Genomic DNA, 25,458 nt, shown 5'->3' with positions numbered 1-25,458 from the left:
GGGGTGGCGCCCCAACTCCCCAATCAGCCCTGCTCTGAGCCTGACCAGGGGCTGCACCTAGGGATTGGGCCTGCCCTCTGCCACCCGGGAGCAGGCCTAAGCCAGCAGGTCGTTATCTCCTGAGGGGTCCCAGACTGCGAGAGGGCACAGGCCGGGCTGAGGGACCCCCCCCTTCCCCCCCGATATAAAAGGCTAAGCAACCAACCATCCATCCGTCTGACTGATCAGCCAGTACATATGATGCACACTGGCAATCCTATATAATAAAAGGGTAATATGCAAATTGACCAAACAGCGGAATGACTGGTCACTATGGCACGCACTGACCACCAGGGGGCAGACGCTCAATGCAGGAGCTGCCTCCTGGTGATCAGTGAGCTCTGTGGGAGCACCGCTCACTCACAAGCCAGGCTGACGGCTGGTGAGTACAGCAGCCTGCCTCTGCAGCAGTGCTCTCTTTGGGGAGCAGGCCTAAGCTGTCAGACATCCCCCGAGGGCTCCTGGACTGTGAAAGGGCACAGGCCAGGCTGAGGGACTCCTCCCCCACCCCCCCCCAAGTGCACAAATGCATGCACTGGAACTCTAGTCTGTATATATAAAAGGCTAAGTGACCGACTGTACATCTGTCTGACCAACCGACCGACTGGCCAGTACATATGACACGCACTGGCAATTTAAAAATAAACGTTGACTCATGCATGCACAATACATATAAAGCTCTCACTGGCACCAGTCACTGGCGCCACTTGCACATGTGTGTTTCAATCTGTCATTGTCAATCGTGAATTTCGTTGACACTTCTATTACAGTGAAAGGGCGAATGGCGATGTTAAAATATTTCTTCTAATTAATTTCCTCTCAATGTCCATGAATCTGTGTACCCAGCCACTAGTAAGAATATAAAGTACAAAGGTGAATAGGTGGGCTATAGCTGATGAGGTACTTAAGGGCCAGGTCATGAAGGCATTTGTATTTTTATGCTTAGCAATTTGAATCTTTTTTGTAGGCCACAGGAGATGTAGGAGGTTGACAGTCATTGAAAAATGTTTAGCTGGAAGATACTTAAGATTTAAAAAAGATTAGGTGTGCCAAAACCGGTTTGGCTCAGTGGATAGAGCATCGGCCTGCGGACTCAAGGGTCCCGGGTTCGATTCCGGTCAGGGGCATGTACCTGGGTTGCGGGCACATCCCCAGTAGGAGATGTGCAGGAGGCAGCTGATCGATGTTTCTCTCTCATCGATGTTTCTAACTTTCTATCTCTCTCCCTTCCTCTCTGTAAAAAATCAATAAAATATATTAAAAAAAAAAAAGATTAGGTGAGAGAAGGCTAAAGGTAGGGTGTGAAATGAGGGGTATGAGGAATTTAGGATGACTTCCAGGTATCTGACTTAGAAGACTGGGAGAATATTGGTGTTACCAGTCAAGATGAGGAGTTCCGGAAGCAGAGAAGATTTGGGGTATTATGGAAAAACAGGAAAGATAGTACAGTTTTAGATTGTTGAGTTTAAGATGTCTATGAGTAATCTAGCTGTAGATATGCAATAGGTGATAGAAGTGTTCTCACTGGAGAGTTCTGAGCTGGAGGTAACAGATTTGGAAATCAGCATATATGTGATAGGTAGTTAAATATATAATAGCTGGTGATACTAGGGAGAGAGTATCACGTAAGGATAGAAGGGAATGTTGATTGCATTTAGTGCAAAGAGATACATTTCATTGTCAGTGAATTTGCCTTTTGTGTGTGTGTTTTTTTGATTTCAGAGAGGAAGGGAGAGGGAGAAAGAGAGAAACATCAATGATGAGAGAGAACCATTTATCAGCTGCCCCCTGCATGCCTTTTACTGGGGATCAAGCCAGCAACCTGGGCATGTGCCCTGTTCAGGAATCCAATCGTGACCTCCCGGTTCATAGATGAATGCTCAACCACTGGGCTATGCCCAGGCAGTTTGTGAATTTGTAAAGTAGTTTCTTTGTTGTTAATCCTCTCTCGAGGATATTTTTTCCATTAATTTTAGAGCAAGATGTGAAAGAGACACATAGATTGGTTGCCTCCCACACACACCTGGCCTGGCTGGGGATCAATCATTGAACCTGCAACTCAGGTACATACCTTGACAGGAATTGAATCAGCCATCCTTCAGTCTGCTGGCTGACACTAACCACTCGCTCATTGGGGACTTTTTAAGTGTTATTGTATTCTATATCTGTATTAACTTTTGGAGAATTGTCATCTTTTTAAAAAATTATTTTTATTGATTTTAGAGAGGAAGGGAGAGAGAAGGAGAAACATCAATAATGAGAATCATTAATCGGCTGCCTCCTGCATGCCCCCCACTGGGGACCGACCCTGCAGCCCCGGCATGTGCCCTGACCAGGAATTGAACTGGGATATCCTGGTTCATAGGTTGATGCTCAACCACTGAGCCACACCAGCTGGGCTCATCTTTCTTATAGTTGATCTTAGCCAGGAAATGGATATATTTTTTATTTATTTGTATTTTTTCCACGTTAAATTAATACCCAAATGTGTTAAGGTTTCTGCTCAAAAGGGCCATGTACAAAATTTTATTCTAACTATGAAATTGATTTTGTAGACTTAGCTTATATTTAGCACCTCTAATTCATTTATTTAAAAACAATTTCTAGGCATTAGGGGATTTCTTTTTTAAACTACAAGGTGTATGCTTTTATTGAGTTCAATGAGACATTGCATGTACTTCATTAATACCCAACAGCCTTGAGAGTTTATGCTATGTTGAATATTTCAGATATAGGTTCTAACAGGCACATCAGCTCAATGAAGAATGTAGCTCCTAGAAAGTCCAGGGTTACAAACATAATACCATTTCCTCTTCGGCAAATGCTTGAGAATTCCTCCTGGAATAAAGTCATGTATTAAATCAGTTTTGTCTTAAATCAGTTTTTATTTTTATTTTATTTCTTTTTCTTCTCTTTCTTCCTTACATCAGGTTTTAATTAGGACAATTCTATTTAAGTTTTCATTAAGTATTACTCTGTATCTTTATATGCATTCTGTATCATTAAAAAAAAAATCCTCCAGCCCTAACCAGTTTGGCTCAGTGGATAGAGCGTCAGCCTGTGGACTGAAGGGTCCCAGGTTCGATTCCAGTCAAGGGGCATGTACTTTGGTTGCGTGCACATCCCCAGTAGGGAGTATGCAGGAGGCAGCTGATCGATGTTTCTCTCTCATCGATGTTTCTAACTCTCTATCCCTCTCCCTTCCTCTCTGTAAAAAAATCAATAAAATATATTTAAAAATATTAAAAAACCCTCCAGAAGTAATGTTTTTTGAGTATTAATCAAGAGTCAGTGTAAGTCTTATTGAATTAATCCTTGACATAGGTTGAAATAGAGTATTTTTTAGATAATCTAATTTTACTGTTTCCAGAGCTATTGTGGGACTCTTACAGCTATTTCTGCAACTGAGTATAGGGGTCCTTCCTCCTGGTATTGAGGACTAGTGTGAAGGGGAATATGGGATTCTGACAAATTATCTATCTATATAAAAGCCTAATTGACGGTTTGACCGGTAGCTATGATGCACACTGACCACCAGGGGGCAGACGCTCAATGCACAGGCATGGAAACATGGAACAGACTGATGAATGTCAGAGGGAAGGGAAGGAGAGCAGGAAGAGATTAACCAAAGATCTTATGTACGTACATAGAGGCCCATGCACGGATTTGTGCACCGGTGGGGGTCCCTCGGCTTGGCCTGTGGAGATCGGGCTGAAACCGGCAGTCTGACGTCTCCCGCGGGGTCCTGGGAGGGTGCAGGCCAGGCCAAGGGACCCCACCAGTGCACGAATTCGTGCACTTGGCCTCTAGTCTAGTAATAATCATACCAGAAGTGGTATTGAATTTAAACTGCAGAGTTTAGAATGATGCTTTGATGCCACTGAGAAAATGTTTTAGGATTTAAAAGGAAAGTTAGATTTTTAAAATTACCCCAAATTAGCCTTATTATTATTTTAATTATTCCTAACCCAAAGATTTTTAGAGAGAGGGAGAAAGAGCGAAACATTGATGCAAGAGAGAACCATCAACCAGCTGCCTCCTGTACGAGCCCCAACTGGGAATTGAACCTGCAACATTTTGGTGTACCGAACAACACTCTAACCATTGAGCCAAACCAGCTAGGGCACTTTATTCTTTTATAAATGAACTAGAGGCCTATTGCACGAAAAGATTCGTGCAATAGGCCTTCCCTTTCCCTGGCTGCTGGCACTGGTTTTCCTCCGGCACCTGGGACCCAGGCCTTCGCTCTGGCCGGAGCCGCCTTCAAGTCTTCACTCCGCCGTTTCGTGCCTACATATGCAAATTAACCACCATCTTTGTTGGCAGTTAATTTGCATATCTTGCTGATTAGCCAATGGGAGGCATAGCGAAGGTATGGTCAATTACCCTGTTTGTCTATTATTAGATAGGATTTAATTTAAAAACTGTGAGCCTTCCATATACAGTCTAACTTCTTTAAAATCCTAAAACAATTTTTTTTTTCATTTTATGTTATGATTTACATTAATCTGGTAAGTGTGCATATGGATATAGCTGCAAGGCTAGACTGTGGCTCAAGCAATGGACAATGGACTCTCTTTTCTTCCATTTGCTAGTGTACTAGGCCTTGATGTGATAGCTTTGTATATAGAAGAAACTCTAAAGTTTTGATTGGTGTGGAGTATAAACCTAAGTTGCTCTTTGGATAAAATGACTAATGATAGTTCCATCCACTAGACCGGTGGTCGGCAAACTGCTGCTCGCGAGCCACATGCGGCTCTTTGGCCCCTTGAATGTGGCTCTTCCTAAGGCTTAGGAGTACCCTAATTAAGTTAATAACAATGTACCTACCTATATAGTTTAAGTTTTAAAAATTTGGCCCTCAAAAGAAATTTCAATCATTGTACTGTTGATAATTGGCTCTGTTGACTAATGAGTTTGCTGACCACTGCACTAGACCGTCAGTACTCTGAATAAAGAAATAATGATAATGTAATATATAATGGTTTATTTAACAGAATCATTATTATTTTTGTACTGGATGATGAAATTAAAGAGGTTTTTTTTTTGTTTTTTTTTAAGGTTGTAAGAGAACTAATCAAATATACAAATCACTTTAGAATCTTGGCTCTTAGTGCCACACCAGGTAGTGATATAAAGGTAAGTAAAAATGTCTTTTCATTTATTAAAATTTATGAAAATAAGAACTTTTGTATGTGGCCACATCAGTTTTCCATTCTAGTATTTAATTTGACATTAGGACTACAATATTCCTATAACATGCCTCTCTTTTCTTCTGCTTTTAGAAGTTTTTCTACATTAGTCGTTTTCAGATTTCAGTGTGCATAAGAATCACCTAAAGCCATTTGTTAAATTGTTACTGTTTTCAGTCTTCTAAAAAAGTTTTATTTTGAAATACTGTAACTTTAGAATATTTGCAAAATGTGAAGTCTGTGTATCCTTTGCTCATCTTCCCCTACTGTTAATGTATTATATGACCATTGTAAAATTATCAAAACCAGGAAATTAACGGTACAATACTAGTAACTAATCTGCAGAACTTATTGAATTTTGCCAGTTTTTCAACCAGTGTCCTTTTTTGTTCCAGGGTCCAATTCAGGATCCCCATTGTATTTAGTTATCATGTCTCCTTTGACTTTCACCTGTGACAGTTCCTCAGTCTTTTTTGTCTTCCATGATCTTTGCTTGTTTTTCACGATGCTTTTGAAGAGTGGTTACCGTTATTTTGTAGAAAATCCCTCAATTTAGGTTTGGTTGATATTTTCTCATGATTGGAGTGAGGTTAGGCATTTTTGGCAAGGATATCCCAGAAGGGGTATCTTTCTCATGTATCTGAGAATACATGATGTTGATTTGTTTCATTGCTGGTGCTGTTAATCCTGATTTGGTTAAGATGACGTTCCAATTTCTCCATTGTAAAATTACAATTGTCCCAGGTATCCTCAGGGAATTGGGTGCCAGGACCCTATGGATACCAAAATCACAGATGCTCATATAATCTATGCATATCCTCTTGTATACTTTACATCATCTGTGGATTAGTTATAATAACTAAATGCTATGTAAATGCTATGTAAATAGTTGTTATACCTGTATAGTTTAGGGACTAATGACAAGAAGAAAAAGTGTACATGTTCAGTACAGATGCAGTCATTTTAGGCCTAACTCCATAGTCCATTTTAGCAACAATGTAACATTTCTTTTTGGATATTTTTGATCCTTGGATGCAGAATTCACAGGTATATATTCCCAGAGGGTAGACTGTATTGTTTTTCCTTTTGTAACTAATAAGTATGTGTTGGGGGAGATATTTTGAGACTATGTAAATATTCAGTTTTAGCATCCAATGATGGTTCTTGCCTACAGCGATTATTTCAGTGGTGTTTGCCTAATCATTGCTTCTTCTTTCCCTCATTTCTTTTACATTTGTTAATTTGAATTCTTAGTCTTCTGTAATGAAGAGCTGTCTTTTCTCCCATTTATTTATTAACTCAGTTCTTTATATCAATATGGAGTAATGGATTTTTTTTATGGGCTATAATGCAATACTACCATTAATTTTGTTGTTCAGATTGTTCCAGTTTTAAACATTGGGACTGCCTTGAGGTGGCTCCTGTGTCCATTAGAAAGCACTTAAAAAAAAAAAACCCCACAAAATTTTCTACGTTTCTGGCATCAAGATATTTTATGGTCAGCCCTGGCTGGTGTGGCTCAGTTAGTTGGGCGTAGTCAGGTGCACCAAAAGGTTGCTGGTTCGAATCCTGGTCAGGGCATATACCCTGTAGGGGAAGTGCAGAAGGCAGCCAATTGATATTCTACACTTTGATGTTTCTCTTTCTCCCCCTTCCTCTCTCTCTAAAAATCAATAATATATAAGATATTTTATGTTTATTTAGTTCTTTCCCCCATCTCAGCCATGGAAACAACAATTTCCCGAGGGAGGACTTGCTTCTTTTAGTGGAGGTTGGTAAAAATGTAGATTTTGAGTGCTATCCATGACATTAGTTGTTTTTTGTTTTTTTTTGTTAAACCTCACCTGAGGATATTTTTTCATTGCTTTTTAAGGAGAGTGGAAAAGAGAGGGAAAACCGAGGGAAACATCGATGTGTCGATTGGTTGCCTCCTGCAAGAGCCCCACCAGGGCCTGGCCCGGGCGGGGCCGGGGGGGAGCCTGCAACCAAGGTACGTGCCCTTGACTGGAATCAAACCTAGGACCCTTTGGTCTGTAGGCCAACTCTCTATCCACTGAGCCAAACCAGCTAGGGCTATCTATGACATTCTGATTTCAGTAATTGAGTGGTTTTCTGTATTGGCTTTTGGGCACTTTCTAAGGTATTTTAAGTGCTGCCTATCCATAGATTTTTTTTTTATTATTGATGATTCTTTGAAATTTCTGTTCTATCTCTTATCCTCCCCCAACTTTATTTAAATATGTTTATTTTTAATATATTTTTATTGATTTCAGAGAGGAAGGGAAGAGAGAGAGAGAAACATCAAAGATGAGAGAGACTCATTGATTAGCTGCCACGTGCATACCCCCTACTGGGGATCGAGCCTGCAACCCAGGCATGTGCCCTTGACCGGAATCGAACCCAGGACCCTTCAGTCTGTAGGCTGATGCTCTATCCACTGAACCATACTAGCTAGGGCTATGCTTATTTTTAGTAGAGACTTGAGCTTGTAAGTCTCTGCTTAATTGTCATCTTTTCAGAAAGATCCACTGTAAGCCATCAAAAGTCAGCTCCCCTATCTTGTGATTTTCTTAATATTTATCATAATCTGTCATTTTTTTGCTTATTCATTTATTTGTTGCCCTTTGCCTACTAAAATAGTAGCTACATGAATTTAGTGGTTATGTCTGTCTTGGTTATAGTTCTATTACCAATTCAATACCTGCCATGTGGGAGTTACTCAGATATTTGTGGAATGAATGAATGGGTAAAAATATTAAAGTCTTACTCATTTTTATAAAGTGGTCATAAATTTACTCTAGATTTAAATATATGTGGACCCTCTGTAACTGTAGTAAACTACCTTTTTAGGCCCAGGTATTGATAATACAAAGGTGATTAAGATGTGATTCTTGCCCTTGAGAATTTTTTGTCTGAAACTAAGCCCATTAAGCTTTTCTAGTTTTTGGTTCTTTTTTTAAAAAAAGAAATTCTAATCCTGGCTGGTGTGGCTCAGTTGTTTGGAGTCTCCTCCTGTACACCAAAAGGTGTTGGGTTTGATTCCCAGTCGGAGTACAAACCCAGGTTGCAGGTTCAATCCCTGGTTAGGGTGAGTTCGGGAGACAACCCATCGATGTTTCTCTCTCTCTCTCTTTCTCTCTCTCTCCCTCTTCCTCCCTCCCCCTCTCCCTTCCTCCCTGCCTCCCTCTCCTTTCCTCTCTCTAAAAAATTAAGTAGCCCAGCTGGCATGGCTCGGTGGTTGAGCATCGACCTATGAACCAAGAGGTCATGGTTCAATTCCTGTCAGGGTACATGCCAGGTTGTGAGCTTGTTCCCCAGTGTGGGGTGTGCAGGAGGCAGCCAATCAATGATTCTCTCTCATCATTGATGTTTCTACCTCTCTCCCTCTCTGAAGTTAATAAAAATATATATTAAAAAATTAAATAAGTAAATAAATAAAATTATCATTAATCTTTTTATAAAAAGCTCTTAATTGTTAGATACTTTCAGGATTGAATCTTCCTTTCTCTCTCTATTCCTCCCTCCTGCCTTTCTCCCATCCCTTCCCTCCCCCTCATTTAGCTCTCAGTCACAATGTCAGTATTATAGTCTAATGGTATAGCAGTTGTTTGTACCAACAGGCTTTATTTATTTATTTATTTAATAAATATATTTTATTGATTTTTTACAGAGAGGAAGGGAGAGGGATAGAGAGTTAGAAACATCGATGAGAGAGAAACATTGATCAGCTGCCTCCTGCACACCCCCTCCTGGGGATGTACCCGCAACCAAGGTACATGCCCTTGACCGGAATCGAACCTAGGACCCTTCAGTCTGCAGGCCGACACTCTATCCACTGAGCCAAACAGGTTAGAGCCCAACAGGCTTTATGTTCTTACTGCAGTTCCCTAATTTTACAATTTAGTTCCTTTATGAGCTTTCAGTGAATGAAATTTATCCACAGAAATATATTCACATCATATATATTGATTTAAATGAAAAAATATTCCACTAATTTATCAATAATTGATTTAATAGTAACAAGACTTCTATTTTCTCTCACAAAAATCAGTGGAAAGTATTTGCCAGGACTCAGGGAAATCTGGATTCTAGTTTTGGTTCTAAAATGGACTGTTATAATTTGGGGGGATTTAGTTTTTAAAAATTCTGTTGTCTGAGTCTTTATAAAACATTGATGGAGCCCAGCTGGCATGGCTCAGTGTTTGAGTGTCGACTTATGAATCAGGAGGTCACGGTTTGATTCCTGGTCAGGGCACATGCCTGGGTTGCAGGCTTGATCCCCAGTGTGGGGCATGCAGGAGGCAACTAATCAATGGTTCTCTCTCATCATTGACGTTTTATATCTCTCTCCTCCTCTCCCTTCCTCTCTGAAATAAATAAAAATATATTTTAAAAAACCAAAAAAATTGATGAATATATCACTTTGGAAAGTGCAAAATATATTTGATTAACTTGTTAGACATTTACTAATATTCTTATTTCTTAAATGTTTGACTTGAAGGGCTGTGTGGAATAAAGATGTTTCAAAAGCCTTATTCCCCTGTTGTACCATTTCTGATGTATTTAAAGTTAAAAAAATATTTAATGATATGAATTTCTAATATTTCCTTCAAAATTTTACTGCTATTTTATTTCTTATAGTGACAAAGTGAAATATTTAACATGTAATATAATTTATAATCATACTTAATTGGTTTTGTGTAGGCTGTGCAACAGGTTATTACTAACCTACTAATTGGGCAGATAGAACTTCGTTCTGAAGATTCACCAGATATTTTGCCATACTCTCATGAAAGACGAGTTGAAAAGCTTGTTGTTCCCCTTAGTGAAGAACTTGCAGCCATCCAAAAGGCATATGTACAGGTAAGTCATCTTTTTAAAATATGTTTTTCATTGATTTTAGAGAGAGAGGAAGGGAGAGAGAAACAATGATTGGCTGCCTCCTGCTCACCCTTACTGGAGATCGAGCCCACAACCCAGGCATATTCCCTGACCGGGAATCCAACTGGTCACCTCTGGGTACATAGGGACGCTCAACCGACTGAGCCACACTGGCCAGGGCAGGTAAGCCATTTTTATCACAGTTCAGGGTTTCAATAGATAAACTGATAATATAATTATTTTAGTTAATAGAATCTAGCTGAGAATATATAGTTATCATTTTATAATTAATATGTTGGAAAATTCTTTGAAATTAAAAGTTTTGAAAAGAGCGCCATTCTTTACATACACTGACAAGCTGTTAAAGAAGAATACAAAATGGTGGACTATTTCTTTCTTTTTTTAAAAATTTATTTTTATTGATTTCAGAGAGGAAAGGAGAGGGAGAGAGAGATAGAAACATCAATGAGAGAGAATCATTGATCAGCTGCCTCCTGCACACCCCCCACTGGGGATTGAGCCCACAACCTGGGCATGTGCCCTTGACCAGAATCGAACCCAGGACCCTTCAGTCCGCAGGCTGACGCTCAATCCACTGAGCCAAACTGGTTAGGACGATGGACTATTTCTAAAGCCAATAATAGCCTTATGTGGTTTTGTATTTTTTAGTAAGCCTTTTAATTGCAGTATTACTCTTCCATACTACACACACACACACACACACACACACACAGCAGAGTGCACAAAACATAAGTGTGCAGCTGAGTGACGTTTCACATAGTGAACACACCCTTAACATGTATCCAGATTCAATCAGAGGTTTCTAAGTAAGGAAAAATACTTTCTATATTTTCCTCGTGGATCCCTTATATAATAATATTCTCAACTGGAGGCAATTTTGCCCACCTGGCAATATTTGGCAATGTCTTGACACATTTTTGGTTGTCATATCTGGAGTGGATGGGGACTTGCTACTGACATCTAGTAAGTTTATAGAGGCCAGGAATGCTGTTTAACTTTCTTCAATGAATAGGAGAGCACCGCTAACAACAAAGAATTATCTGTCAAATGTCAATATTATAGTTATTGAGAAACTTCTTACACAGTTTTTACTTTCATTGGGAGAAATTTTTGGTAACACATTGTTATTTCTATAGTTCCTAATTAGCAACATCCTAGGACAGTGATGGCGAACCTATGACACGCGAACTCATTTTTTTAGTTGATTTTTCTTTGTTAAATGGCATTTAAATATATAAAATAAATATCAAAAATATGTCTTTGTTTTACTATGGTTGCAAATATCAAAAAATTTCTATATGTTACACGGCACCAGAGTTAAGTTAGGGTTTTTCAAAATGCTGACATGCTGAGCTCAAAAGATTCGCCATCACTGTCCTAGGAGATGCTGATTATATCTTCACTACCATAGATTAAAGTGGCTTCTTTGCCACTCTTCCCATTGAGAGACAGGATACATTTCCCCTTTCTTAGGATCTAAGCTGGCCCTGTGACTGAGCAATAGTATGTGACGTACCTCAAGCTAGCCATGTTAAGAAGAAAGGAGGAACGAGTAAATAAGTAGCTAGAATTGAAAGTGTATACATATGGCCCCAGTAGAGCTATTTCAGCCACTTCCCAGCAATCTGAATCTGAGGCTCCAAACATCAGGAACAGAGTCAAACTGTCAGTGCAGTGCTCTGACGGGATTTTTTTTATTTTTAACATTTGTAATAATTTTAGACTTTCAGGAAATTTGCAAAAAATAGCATAGGGAGTTCCAGGGGGAGACACTTTAAGAATATGCCAATATGACCTTAGCTGGTTTGTCTCAGTGGATAGAGCATTGGCCTGCAGACAGAAGGGTCCCAGGTTGCGGGCTCGATCCCCAGTAGGGTGTGTGCAGGAAGCAGCCAGTCAATGATTCTCTCTCATCATTGATGTTTCTATCTCTCTCTCCCTCTCCCTTCCTTTCTGAAATCAATAAAAAAAATATATACTAGTATATCTATATATATAAAAGCCTAAGCAGCCCTTACAACTGAATGACCAGGACTGGTCGACCAGTCGCTATAACACGCACTGACCACCAGGGGACAGATGCTCAATGCAGGAGCTGCCCCCTGGTGGTCAGTGCACTCCCACAGCCAACTTCCCACGGCCCCTCCCCCAGCTGGCCAGCCTCCAGCGGCTCCTCCCCCTGCCCTCTGGGTGGCTGGCCAACCTCATGTTACCCCTCCCCACCCCGCAGGCCAGCCAAACTCCCGCGGTTCCTCACCCTGGGCCCTGATTGGGGGACTGGCCGGCCAATCTCCTGGGGTCCCTCATCCCGGCTGGCTGGCCCCCCAATAGGCCTCAATTGCTGGCCAGGCTGAGGGACCCCACCTGTGCATGAATTCGTGCACCGGGCCTCTAGTATATATATATTTAAAAAATATATATGCCAATATGGCCCTGGCCGGGTGGCTCAGTCGGTTAGAGCATCTTCCTGATACACCAAGGTTTCAGGTTTGATCCTCTATCAGGGCACATACAAGAAACAACAAATGCATACATAAATAAGTGGAACAACAAATTGATGTTTCTCTCTCTCTCTCTCTTTCTCCCTTTTTCTGTAAAATCAATTTAAAAAATGAAAATATTCTGTTTCTCAACATATTTTGCCCACTAATTTTAGCTTATAATTATGGTTCTTGTGTACAACAGTTATTTCTGTACTGTTTGCCTAATCAGTGCTTCCTCCTTCCCTAATTTTTTTCACATTTGTTAATTTGAATTCTTCTATAATGAAGAGTTCATTTATCAATTCAATTCTTTTTTTAAAAAACATTTTTTTTTTTATTGATTTCAGAGAGAGAAAGGGAGAGGGAGAAAGAGATAGAAATATCAATGATGAGAGATAATCATCTGTCTGCTGCCTCCTACAGGCCTCCCACTGGGGGTTAAGCCCACAACCTGGGCATGTGCCTTGACCGGAAATCAAAACCTGACCTTCTGGTTCATGGGTTGATGCTAAACCACTGACCCACACCGGCCTAGCCAAATTCAATTCTTTAAATCAGTATGGACTAATGGATATTTATTTTATTCTGTGGGTTAAATTCAGTACTATCATTATTAATTTTGTTGCTTTGGCCATTGAGAGCTCCTTTAAGAAGGCTCCTGTGTCCTTGAACATGTACTTATTTGCGGGTAGAGGAGTACTTTCTGACTTTTTGGCGTTGCAAGATATTTTATACTCATTTGTTATTTTTCTTGTCCCACCCACAAAATCAACCATTTCTACAAGGAATCCTTATTCCTTTTCTGGGAGAATGGTATTTAGAAACCAAAATCTGGGCTTTGGATGTTCTCATTGTTACTGTGGTGTCATAGCTCCTAGGCTGTGTCAGTGACCTGCTTGAATTCTTACCCACAGAACCAGAACCATGAACAAATAAGTGATTGTTGTTTTCACCTATGATGTTTTTGAGTAGTTTGTTGTTCAGGAATATATAACCAAAACATTCATCTATCATTTAACCTTTAGTAAATCTTTCTTAAAGTGAGGTTTTATAGTAACATTGTTTATTTTTTGTTTTAAAATTGTTTGTAACAAAATTCTTAGCATAATTTAATTTAAGATAAGGCAAAGTCTTTCTAAGAATCATCTCCTAACTACTAATACATTTGCTTACAAGAATGTAAAAATTATAATTTATATAATCCCATATAAGAATTTAATTTTATCAATATTTTTTAAATTTTTTTTTTATTGCTTAAAGTATTACAAAGGGTATTACATTTGAATATTTTTTTAATTTTTATTTTTATTGTCTAAAGTTTTACATATGTCTCCTTTTTCCCCAATTGATCCCCTCCCCCATCCCTTCCCAGCCCGGGCAAGCCCCCACCACCCCAGTAATCTGTGTCCATTGGTTATGCTAATATGTATGCATATAAGTCCTTTGGTTGCTCTCTAACCCCCCCTCCCCTACCATTTGTCTCTAGATCGATCTATTCTTGTTCATCAAATTATGTTGATCATTATATTCCACATATGAATGAGATCATGTGATATTTATCTTTCTCCGACTGGCTTATTTCGCTTAGCATAATGCTCTCTAGTTCCATCCATGCTGTTCCAAATGGTAAAAGTTCCTTCTTTTTAATAGCGGCATAGTATTCCATTGTGTAGATGTACCAGAGTTTTTTAATCGACTCATCTGCTGATGGGCACTGAGGCTGTTTCCAAATCTTAGCTATTGTAAATTGTGCTGCTATGAACATAGGGGTGCATATATCCTTTCTGATTGTCAATATTTTTAAGAGTGCTTCTTAGGGAGTGTGATCAGCAAAGCTGGAATGGAGGAAATACAAAAATGTACTAAAATATTTCCTATTTTAGAAAATAAAAATTATGCAAAAATTTGAATAGCTTATTACTTATGGCTGTAGTGTATCTTCATCTTCTCTTTTTTCTTTTGCTGTGGCATTAACTTCAGTCCTTCATCAGGACCTTTTGTTTGCTATTTCCTCTCCCTAGAATGCTCCTCAGAACCTCTCATGCTAGACACACCTCATCATTCAGATGTCAAGTATTACCTTTGCAAAGACATTGTCTTTGTCTACCTTACTTAATAATGACTCCTTCCGCTCAAAGACTCTATAACATTACTGTGTTTTACGTTCTTAAATGCATTTACCATAATTGAAATTCTCTACTTTCTTGGTTCACTTTTTTATTCTTTGCCTCCCTCCTTTGTATATGAACTTTATGAAAACAGGGATTTCATTAGTCTCAGCCACAATATCCCCAGCATTTAGAACAATGCCTGATATATAATAGATGCTTAATAAATATTTTTTAAAAGAATGAATCAACAAATGAAATTAAATGTACTAAAAGCATTTTGATTTAGTCACTAGTCTACAAATTTTTTCCTATGTGCCAGATCTTGTTCTAGTCACTGAAGATACAGCAGAAATCAAGGTCATCTTTTCATTGTAGTTAGACTGAGAAAGGGAAGAAAGTTAAAAAATAAACAGATAAACACATATGTCCTTCAGTTACAGTTGGGTTTAATAAAAGGTGTGCTGACTCTCATATGGATATTATCTAAATTCTTATTATATGTGATTATATAAATTATAATTTTTACATTCTTGTAAGCAAATGTACTTTAAAATTTTGTCATTGCCTTTTTTGTATTTATGTGAACATTTAGGACAGATTTTAATATATAGTTTAATATTATTTCAGTATGTGATAAAATGATTATATTTCAAAAAGGACTTTAAAAGACACTTAAACTAAATTTCTTTGTAATTTTCAGATTTTGGAAGCATTTGCCAGTTCTTTGATTCAGAGGAATCTTTTGATGAGAAGGGATATCCCCAATCTAACAAAATACCAGATCATTCTGGCAAGAGATCAATTTAGGAAAAACCCACCTACAAATATTATGGTAGGTAGTTTAAAATATATTTTGATAAAAGATTAAGTTTTGACTCAGAATCAGAATGAAATGGAAATAATGATTGTTTTTTGATTTATTATTTATTTATTTATTTTTAAAATATATTTTATTGATTTTTTACAGAGAGGAAGGGAGAGAGAGAGAGAGCTAGAAACATCGACGAGAGAGAAACATCGACCAGCTGCCTCCTGCACACCTCCTACTGGGGATGTGCCCGCAACTAAGGTACATGCCCTTGACCGGAATCGAACCAGGACCCTTCAGTCCGCAGGCTGACGCTCTATCCACTGAGCCAAACCGGCTACGGCTGTTTTTTGATTTATATGAGCTCATCAGAAATTCAGATATGATTTATATGGTTTATAAAAGCATGAAAAAATTGAACAGGAATATGATTTAATGATTTCAATTATGATAAATGTATCTTAGCCCGACCAGTGTGGGTCAGTGGTTGAGCATGGGGGGGCCTGCAGGAGGCAGCCAATCAATAATTCTCTCATCATTGATGTTTTTATCTCTCTCTCCCTTCCTCTTTGAAATCAATAAAAATATATTAAAGATAAATTTGTCTTAAAACTTTTAATTAAGCATTGGTCTTTTAGTTCATTTCTGTTTTGCAAAGTCAAAGGGCCATGCTAGAGGGTAGATCCTAACTAACTTTTAGACGCATACCATTTTATCTTAACTCTCCATATGGAGATTGGAGGAAATATCACAGTAAGCTTCTTATTTCTAATCTTCATAGAAAAAAATAGGCAGGTAGGAAGATACCCATCAAACTAGATCCAAAGTCAGGAGACGCTCACAAGTACAAAAAGGCACCAAGTCATTCTTGGAACTGAGAAGGAACTCTTGTGCAAAAGATCAGAAGCAAATCAACGAAGGTATGAAGGAGATTGTGAACAAGCCAATTTGGCTGAGGTAAAGGATTGAGGAAGTCAGAGGTGATAGTTAATCTAAGTGTGATCACATGGGAGGAGCTTTAAATGCTACACCAGAAATATGGACTTTACAGTGTCTGGGCAACCATGAAGGGAGCCTTTTCTGTGAAATTGCACTATACTCAACTTTAATAAAATGCTTTTAAATTTCTGCTAGGAGATAAAGATTCATTGAAATTTTAAGTAGTAAATCTAAAACTGTTGAACCTGATCTTACTGAGGACAATTTATATTGTACAGAGAAGTGATTTTACCCTTTCAGGCAATTAGGCTGCCATTAAAAAAAATTGTTAATTTTAGAGAGAGAGAGAGAGAGCACACGAGACTGAAATATTGATTTGCTGTTCCATTTATTTATACATTCATTGCTTGATTCTTGCATGTGCCCTGACCAGGGATTGAACCCTCAACCTTGGTGTATTGGGACAAAGTTCTAACCAACTGAGCCACCCAGCCAGGATGAGGCTGCCATTTTAGGGCATTTATCACTATCCTGGAAACATTTTAAATGACTATCACTAAATGCTACTAAAAATGTAAGCTAGTAATGGAGAATGATTAAATATATTCTCATTGGTCTTCTTTTAAAATTATCTTATTATATAGATAGATCTGATGCTGCATGCTCACATATGGAATGTGTGCTTCCCTTTTCTTGAGAGTAGTGGTTACAAGCATAAGAACACTGCACCAAATACGCTGGATTCAAATGCTGGCTCTATTATTTACCACGTATATGAGGTTCTTCATCTGTAAAATGGGCAGAACAGTAGTACCTTCTTCCTAGGTGTCGAGATCAAATGAATTTGTACAAGTAATGTGCTTATAAGAGTGTATCCTCAGTGTCAGATGTTATTTTGGCATATATGCTTGGTGTTAAGTGTTGGTGTTAAATAGTCTGATTAATTATTTATACTGATGCTATAAAATTTGTGAGGATAGGCCTATATCTGACTTATTTTCCATTGTATCCCAAATGTTTAACTCAATGCTTGACACATAGTAGATACTTATCAAATAGTTTTGAAAGATGAATGAAACTATATACTGCTAATAATCCTGTATAATAAAACCCTAATATGCAAATTGACTGAATGGCGGAAAGACCAGTCATTATGACTTGCACTGACGACCAGGGGGCAGACACTCAACGCAGGAGCTGCCCCCTGGTGGTCAGTGCTCTCCCACAGGGGGAGCACCACTCAGCCAGAAGCCAGGCTCACGGCTGGTGAGTGCAGCGGCAGTGGTGGGAGCCTCTCCCGCCTCCGCTGCAGGCGGGTGGTAAGGAGTGAGGGGTCCCGGACTGTGAGAGGGATGTCCACCTGCCGGCTTAGGCCCAATCCCCAGAAATATCGGGCCTAAGCTGGCAGGTGGATATCCCCCAAGTGGTCCTGGACAGCAAGAGGGTACAGCTCGGGTTTAGGGGACCCCCGCAGCGCAAGAATTTCGTGCACCGGGCCTCTAGTTTACCTATAAAGAAAAGCACTATATGATAAATGGTTTCCCCTTTACCTATTCTCTTTAAAATTTAAGTTTCCTGTTGAATTAAAGAAAACAATGTGAAGGGGCATGTTACATGGAAAATACATTGGCACCTTTCCATAGCACCATCCTATGACATTTAGTAGTACCATTAAGTTCTACATGGAACATGTATCTTCATTTATTTTCTCTGGTTAAATTTGATATATGCTTATTTTTCTAGGGAATACAACAAGGTATAATTGAAGGAGAGTTTGCTCTTTGTATTAGTTTATATCACGGTTATGAATTATTGCAGCAAATGGGAATGAGATCACTATATTTCTTCCTTTGTGGAATTATGGATGGAACTAAAGGTAAATTAAATAAATACACGTATAATTTTGGCTGAAGTTGAACATTTTGGGTTACTTAAAAATACTTTTAAAAAACAATGAAATGGTTTTATACTTCTTTGGTTTTGCTAAATTGCTGGAAAGAAACAAGCCATTCATTAATACATATGTGAATGTGGAACTGGAAAAAAGTTTCTGGCTTTCATATTTAAATTTGAAAAACTTGCTTTAATTGTTAAAGGTTACTTTTTAAAATACATAATAACTGATTAATTTTGCTATTAAGTTTACTTACTGGGAAAACCTTTTCTTAATTTCTGAAGGAATGACTCGGGTGAAAAATGAACTTAACCGAAATGAGGACTTCGTGAAACTCTATAATCATCTAGAGTGCATGTTTGCACATTCACGTAGTACTTCAGCAAGTGGCATTTCTACAATCGATAAAGGTCTGGTTTTTCTTTTAAAATTGTATATTGTTTCCTCTTCGTCAAGCTTAATTTTGAAATTTTGCTTCATTGATCCACATATCTATAGTTATATTTTGGTAGCAATAGACCTACCAAATTATAGAAGTTGGATAAGTAGAAAAAATAAATACTAGTAAAATACAAAAAAGAATAACTCAGGATAAATATACAAGTAGTATATATATATAATAGAAGTTAGTAGTTGTTACTGGTAGTGAAAAAATTCTTAGAACTACCAAAAACTGATTTTATAGCTAAACTAAATATTTTTTTTCCTTCTACATTGTTGCTGATTCCTGTTTAGATTCTCTCTCGGAATGAAATTTTCATAAAAATTCAAAGTTTATTTTACAGTAAGACTTGTGTGCTATCTGGATGCTACTGAGTCTTTAAAGTTTTAACAAATCCATTTTTGAAAAGGATAATTAAAATGCATTGATATAATTGAATATGGAAAAATACAGAAATATTATTTTGACATTGGATTTTTTTTTTTTTTACATTTTGCAGGAGAAAAAGAATTTTTCTATAGTCATCCAAAATTAAAGAAATTAGAAGAAATTGTAGTTGAACACTTCAAGTCATGGAATGGTATGTCATATTTAATAGCCTGACTCATTAGTTTATGCTAACATTTCTTATGGAATATGTGGTCTTTTAATTACTCTGGATAATGAATATAAAAAAGCACGGAAAGTTTGAGAGGATAGGTAAGAATGTTAAGAATACTGTAAGGTATGTGAAAAATAACAGTGAGTCTGGAGCAGTATAAGTGAAATACTAAAACAATATATAATATGATGGTAAGGAAAAGTGAACTAGGTAAGGAGTTGAAGTCATGAAGGAGGCTGTTTTATATAGAGTGTTAGAGAAAGCTCTTCTGTAGGGTGATGTTTGAGCTGTTACCTGATGGAAGTGAGGAAGCAAGCTCTGGATTTCTCAGAGAGGATTATGTCAGGCAGACAGTAGCAGATTCAAAGACCCTGGGGCAGTAAGTAAGGTGTGTGGTATAATTAAGGATCAATAAACAAACCAATTTGGCTGGAGTATTGTAATGAAGGTACAAGTGGTATTAGGAGGAGGTTGGAAAAGTAGCCAGGCGCAGACGTCAGGCTTGTATGCCAAGTCAGGAATTCAGACTCTATTCTATGAATGTGTGTACTTTGTGAAACCGTTACAGAGGCATTTAGAGCAGTAGAATGACATGATCTCTCTTACATTTTTAAAAGATCACTCTGGTAGTTTTGTGGAAAATAGACATTGACCAGTTAGGAGACTTTTGCAATAGTCTAAGATGATAGCAGATGATGGTGGCTTGTACCAAGGTAATAGAGGTGGAGGTGCTCAGAAATGGTCATAGATTCTGGATATATTTTGAAGTTGGAGCCAACAGTATTTGTTGATGGATTGGACATAGGATATAAGAAAAAAAAGGAATCATGGTGGGTGGGGGGGTGGATAAGCAAACTTGTTAGGGTGCTTCTGAGACATCTAAATAGAGATGTGTAGGCATTGGATAAGTGAATCTGGATCTCAGAAGAATAGTCTGCGCTATTTTTATCTGTTCACATTTACATCAATAAATTTTGGAGTCATCAGCATACGGGCTGTATTTAAAGTTTCAGGAATGGATATGATGACATCACCAGGAATACAGTTTAGAGATAAGAGAGGGCCCAGAATGTAGTCCTGAAGAGTAACAATTGTTAGAATTCAAATGAAAAAAAGCCACAAAGAAGATTGAGAAACCAGACAACTAGAGTGTCAGACAAGCTGAGAGAGGAGACTGTTTCAGTAGGAAGGAGTGGACTGTGTTAACTACTGCTGAGAAATATGGTCAAATAAACCAAAAAGTGTCCATTGAATTTGGCAATATGAAAGTTATTGCTGACTTTAGTACAGTAGAATGAAGACAGAAAAGCAGGCTGCAACCAGTTGAAGGAGATAGGTGTTGCACTGAAAGAGCTATTGGCAATTGGTGCCTTTTTCTGTCAACGTTATCAAGACTATTGACAACACTTAAATAAGGTCTGTAAATTAGTAATAATGTGTCAAAGTTAATTTTCTAATTTCCATGGTTTATTGTCTTTACATAAAATAATATCCTTGTTTGTAGAATTTACACACTGAAGCATTAGGTGGTGATGAGCTATCATGTCAGCAACTTTACTCTCAAATTTCCAGGGGGCAGGAATGTGTGTTAAACACTACTAACTTTTTGTAGTTTGAAATTATTTCAAAATAAAAATTATCTTAAACAAAAAAAAGAAAGTAGATACTGGTCAGAGGTTGGTCAGATGTAGAGGCTTGCTGCTATGGTGAGTCAAAGGAGCATATGTAGAATAATTTTCCTTGTAACAGGTGCTGCTTTTCCCATATGTATTGTGAATTAGCTTTATATGTATTAAGTCATTTAATCATTAGGGTTGTTATGAAAACTAAATGAGTTAACACATAAAATGCTTAGTATAGTTCCTGGCGCACACATGATGATTAATATAATATAACTCATGGAAGAAAGAAGGATTGTCAAAGTCCCAAGAAAGTGTAAAAACAAAGGAAAACTAATAATAACTACAGAAAGCCCTACATGACTTGCAACCAACTAGAGGCCTAGTGCATGAATTCATGCATGGGTGGGGTCCCTCGGCCTGGCTGGCAATCGGAGGGGCCAGCTGCGGGGAGGGATCGAGGGAGGTTGGCTGGTGGTGGGGTAGGGACCGTGGAGGTTGACCGGCCACGGGAGGTTGGCTGTGGGAGATCACTGGCCACCAGGGGGACCTGAGCTTCCCTCTGGCACCCAGGACCTGAGCTTCCCTCGCAGCCCCGGCTTTGTCCAGAAGGTCGTCCGGAAGGACGTCCAGTTTCAGTAGCATATTATGCTTTTATTATTATAGATTGCTCTGTGCAAGTCCACATACTTTATATTTACCAGTTCATTTAATCTTCACCTCAGTCCATTGTAGATACCTGAAGAAATTAAAGCTTATAAAGAGATAAAATAAATACCATGGCCACACATCACTCAGAGAGGAAGTGGCCCAGCCTCAGAAATCCTGTTCTTCTTCATGCATTCTACTGCCTCCTAAGCACAGAGACACTGAAGGAGCTTTATGATTAACTATTAACTGCAGGGTATATTCTGCAGTTACCGGAGAATTTGAAAGTACCATAGAAGTGGGGACAGAATGCCATGACCTGGTTTAGGACAGTTCCTTTAGTGAAAGAAAGGAAAGGAAGATTTACAAAATCAGTGGGAACTCGATACTTCTGTTCTTCTGATGTAGAAGGTAAAGGGGGATAACAGGTATCATGCATGAAACAAAGGACTGGTCAAAAGTGATTCAGGTCATTTTCATTTGATTTGTTTAGAATTATGTTTTATGTCAACTAACAAAAGATTAGGAGCCAAAGTTATTACAATTATTAGGAAAGGTAAGAAAACCAGCAAAGGTTTAAGATGTCTTATTTTTTTCCAAAGAATTATTATTCATTAGTATATAGTTTCAGGCTTGTCTTTTGAACTAATTCTTATCTATATGCTTTTAAAAAGTTGTAATTAAATCTTTTTTGTTGTTTAGCTCAAAACACATCTGAAAAGAAATGTGACAAGACCAGAGTTATGATCTTCTCTTCATTTCGAGATAGTGTTCAAGAAATTGCAGAAATGCTTTTACGGCATCAGCCAGTTATTAGAGCAATGACTTTTGTTGGCCATGCCTCAGGGAAAAGCATGAAGGGTTTTACCCAGAAAGAGCAACTGGAGGTAATTATTTTTGGAGATGATAAAAATAAAAATAAAATTTATTAGCTTTGCACTTTTTTGTTTTAACTTATGGGTCAGTTATCTACTTCTTATAAAGATAATTTTGTAGTAAATATTTTTAAAGGCAAAAAAATGTATTGTTGTTTTTTGTGTGGTTTGAAACTTTTTTTTTTTCTTTTTTAAGTAGTGTAAAGTGTAATAGTTCAGCAAAAAGGCTGGGGGATCATACTACCTGGGTTGGAATCCTGGCTCTTCCACTTACGTTTTCTTTATATGTAAACATACTTCATAGAGTTGTAAACATTCAATGAAATTGTACTGTAGAGCCTTCAATTAATGTTTTATTTTAAGTCATTTTAGTTATTTATTCTAAACAGTTATTTCTTTATTTCTGTTATTTAAAAACCTTACCATATGCTCTGAGTAAGAAGTCATAAGTTTTCTAAGTACTGTGATATGTTTTGGGGGGAGAAATTTTGGACTACTGACTTTTGTAAAATGTATACTGGTTTTTGCAGATTAGCTATAGGTCATCTGACTGACAATTAAATATGTCTCTAATGTAGAGTCCTCACTGTAAACAGAAGAGTCCGTTTAAGTTGTCTGGATTTGGTGGACTCAAACTTTTCCTGAGTCCGAATATAACACCTTTTCCTATCTCATCTGATTATAAGTACTTTAAAGGGTTCAGATATCTAGTGGGTGATTATTACTAATCTTAACATTTATATGTAAATGAAAAATAAAATGGATTTTTGCTTAGGGCATCAGCATTTTGAAATCAATACCCATAGTACCCAACCTGGTCTCTGGCCAATTTTATTATTATTTAGTGTCATTATTTCTTGAGTTTGTCAGGTACCATAAAAAACCTTATTGATTTTATTGACTTTGTCCTTTATTCACTATGTCAATAGTATTTTTATGTATGCTAGAGTAGCCTTTTTATAACTCCTATACATGATTGCTTTCATAATAGCACTTTTGCTCTGAAATAAGCTTTAATGTAAATAGTTGTAATTAAATTATTCATTGATTTAGAAATAGGCAATGAAGTCAGAGAGGAAGTGGAGGGGCAGATATTCTTTAGGGCCTTCTAGGGTATTCCCATCTTAATGACATTGGGTTTTACTCAGTGAGATGGAAAGAAGCCCTTGGAGGCTTTGGAGCAGAGAACAGTCATTTCCTGATTTGTATTTTAAAATAATCACAGGACTGCTGTCTTGATAAACTATAAGGGGCTAAGGGTGGAAACAGGAAGACAGATTGGAAGACATTACAATAACTGAATCTAAAGATGATGGTGGCTTGTACAGGGGTGGTAGCAGGAAAGGTTTTGAGAAATGTTTGGATTCTGGATATATTTTGAAGGTCAAGCTGACTGGATTTAGTTGATAAATTAGAGTGAGATGTGGGATAAAGGAGTGTGAAGGCTGATTCCAAGATTTATGGCCTGAGCAACTAAAATAGGTAAGACTGCAGGACAATCAGGTTTTGGAGAGAATATCAGGAGCTTGGTTTTTGACAAGTTAAAATAACTTTGGCATGACTATGAGATTAGTGGTTTTCAGACTATCAAAACTGGTGAAGGATCAGTTGATTATTTCTTCTCAATAAGTCACAGACAGTCCTAGCTGGTTTGGTTCAGTGGATAGAGTGTCAGCCTGCGGACTGGAGGGTCCCAGGTTCGATTCCAGTCAAGGGCACATGTCCAGGTTGTGGGCTCGATCCCCAGTAGTGGGTGTGCAGAAGGCAGCTGATCAATGATTCTCTCTCATCATTGATGTTTCTATTTCTCCCTCTCCCTTCCTCTCTAAAATCAATAAAAATACATTTAAAAGAAAAAAACTAAGTCACAAATACTTTTTATTTTTTATAATAAATATGAATTACTTTAAAAGTAAAATTAGAATTAACAAACAGAATTACTCTGTTGAACTTCTAAACCCTTACTCTTAATTTTTGTATTTCTTGTTGGCCAGTAATATACAGTTTGTGAACTGGAACCAGTAATATACAGTTCATAGACTATTGAGAAGCAGTGTTTTAAACATCAACTACTTGATGTTGAATAAACAATTGAATATATACATCTTGTTTCATGGGCTCAAGAGTTGGGAATCAGCCCTAGATGGTTTGGCTCAGTGGATAGAGTGTCAGCCTGCTGACTGAAGGGTCCCAAGTTCACTCCGGCTAAGGGCACATGCCTGGGTTGTGGGCTTGATCCCCAGTAGGGGACATGCAGGAGGCAACCCATCAATGATTCTCTCATCATTGATGTTTCTATCTCTCTCTCCCTCTCCCTTCCTTTCTAAAATCAATAAAAATATATATTTAAAAAAAAAAAAGAGTTGGGAATCATCATCATAAAAATTAGACTGGATGATTGAATGAAGATAGAGAAGATGTCCAAAGACTGATCCATGGGGTATTTCATTATTATGAACTAGAGGCCCGGTGCATGACATTTGTGCAATGGGGGTGGGGAGGGGGTCCCTCAGCCCGGCCTGTGCCCTCTCTCAGTCCTGGACCCCTTGGTGGACATCCCCCGAGGGGTCCTTGGCGCTGTCATGGAGGTGGGAGAGGCTTCCACCACTGCTGCTGCACTCACCAGCCGTGAGCCTGGCTTCTGGCTGAGTGGCGCTTCCCCTGTGGGAGTGCACTGACCACCAGGGGGCAGCTCCTGCATTGGGCGTCTTCCCCCTGGTGGTCAGTGCACATCATAGCAACTGGTTGTTCTGCTATTCGATTTGCATATTAGCCTTTTATTATTTTTTAAAAAATGTATTTTATTGATTTTTTTTAGAGAGGAAGGGAGAGGGATAGAGAGTTAGAAACATCGATGAGAGAGAAACATCGATCAGCTGCCTCCTGCACACCCCCTACTGGGGAT

At 38.2% G+C, this 25,458-nt stretch overlaps 1 protein-coding gene across 4 annotated transcripts in view; it reads left to right on the top strand.

The window, feature by feature from the left end:
- The window catches only part of FANCM (Fanconi anemia, complementation group M), a 75,122-nt gene that overhangs the window by 3,933 nt on the left and 45,731 nt on the right, over positions 1 to 25,458 (top strand). For 3 of the 4 annotated variants that reach the window (XM_014548190.1, XM_014548191.1, XM_014548189.1), the window contains exons 3-9: positions 5,101 to 5,178; positions 9,936 to 10,094; positions 15,428 to 15,559; positions 18,218 to 18,350; positions 18,653 to 18,778; positions 19,310 to 19,390; positions 22,381 to 22,565. In XM_014548190.1, coding sequence (XP_014403676.1) covers positions 5,101 to 5,178; positions 9,936 to 10,094; positions 15,428 to 15,559; positions 18,218 to 18,350; positions 18,653 to 18,778; positions 19,310 to 19,390; positions 22,381 to 22,565 — 894 coding nt within the window. Of the gene's footprint in view, positions 1 to 5,100; positions 5,179 to 9,935; positions 10,095 to 15,427; positions 15,560 to 16,333; positions 16,456 to 18,217; positions 18,351 to 18,652; positions 18,779 to 19,309; positions 19,391 to 22,380; positions 22,566 to 25,458 lie in introns of those variants that run through there. The other variant, XM_014548192.1, reaches the window with a different exon arrangement.

The sequence above is a fragment of the Myotis brandtii genome, unplaced genomic scaffold, assembly GCF_000412655.1.
Source record: "Myotis brandtii unplaced genomic scaffold, ASM41265v1 scaffold5, whole genome shotgun sequence".
In the NCBI taxonomy this organism is placed as follows: domain Eukaryota; kingdom Metazoa; phylum Chordata; class Mammalia; order Chiroptera; family Vespertilionidae; genus Myotis; species Myotis brandtii.
Note: the sequence above shows the minus strand (reverse complement) of the source record. Positions and strands in the feature narration are given on the sequence as shown.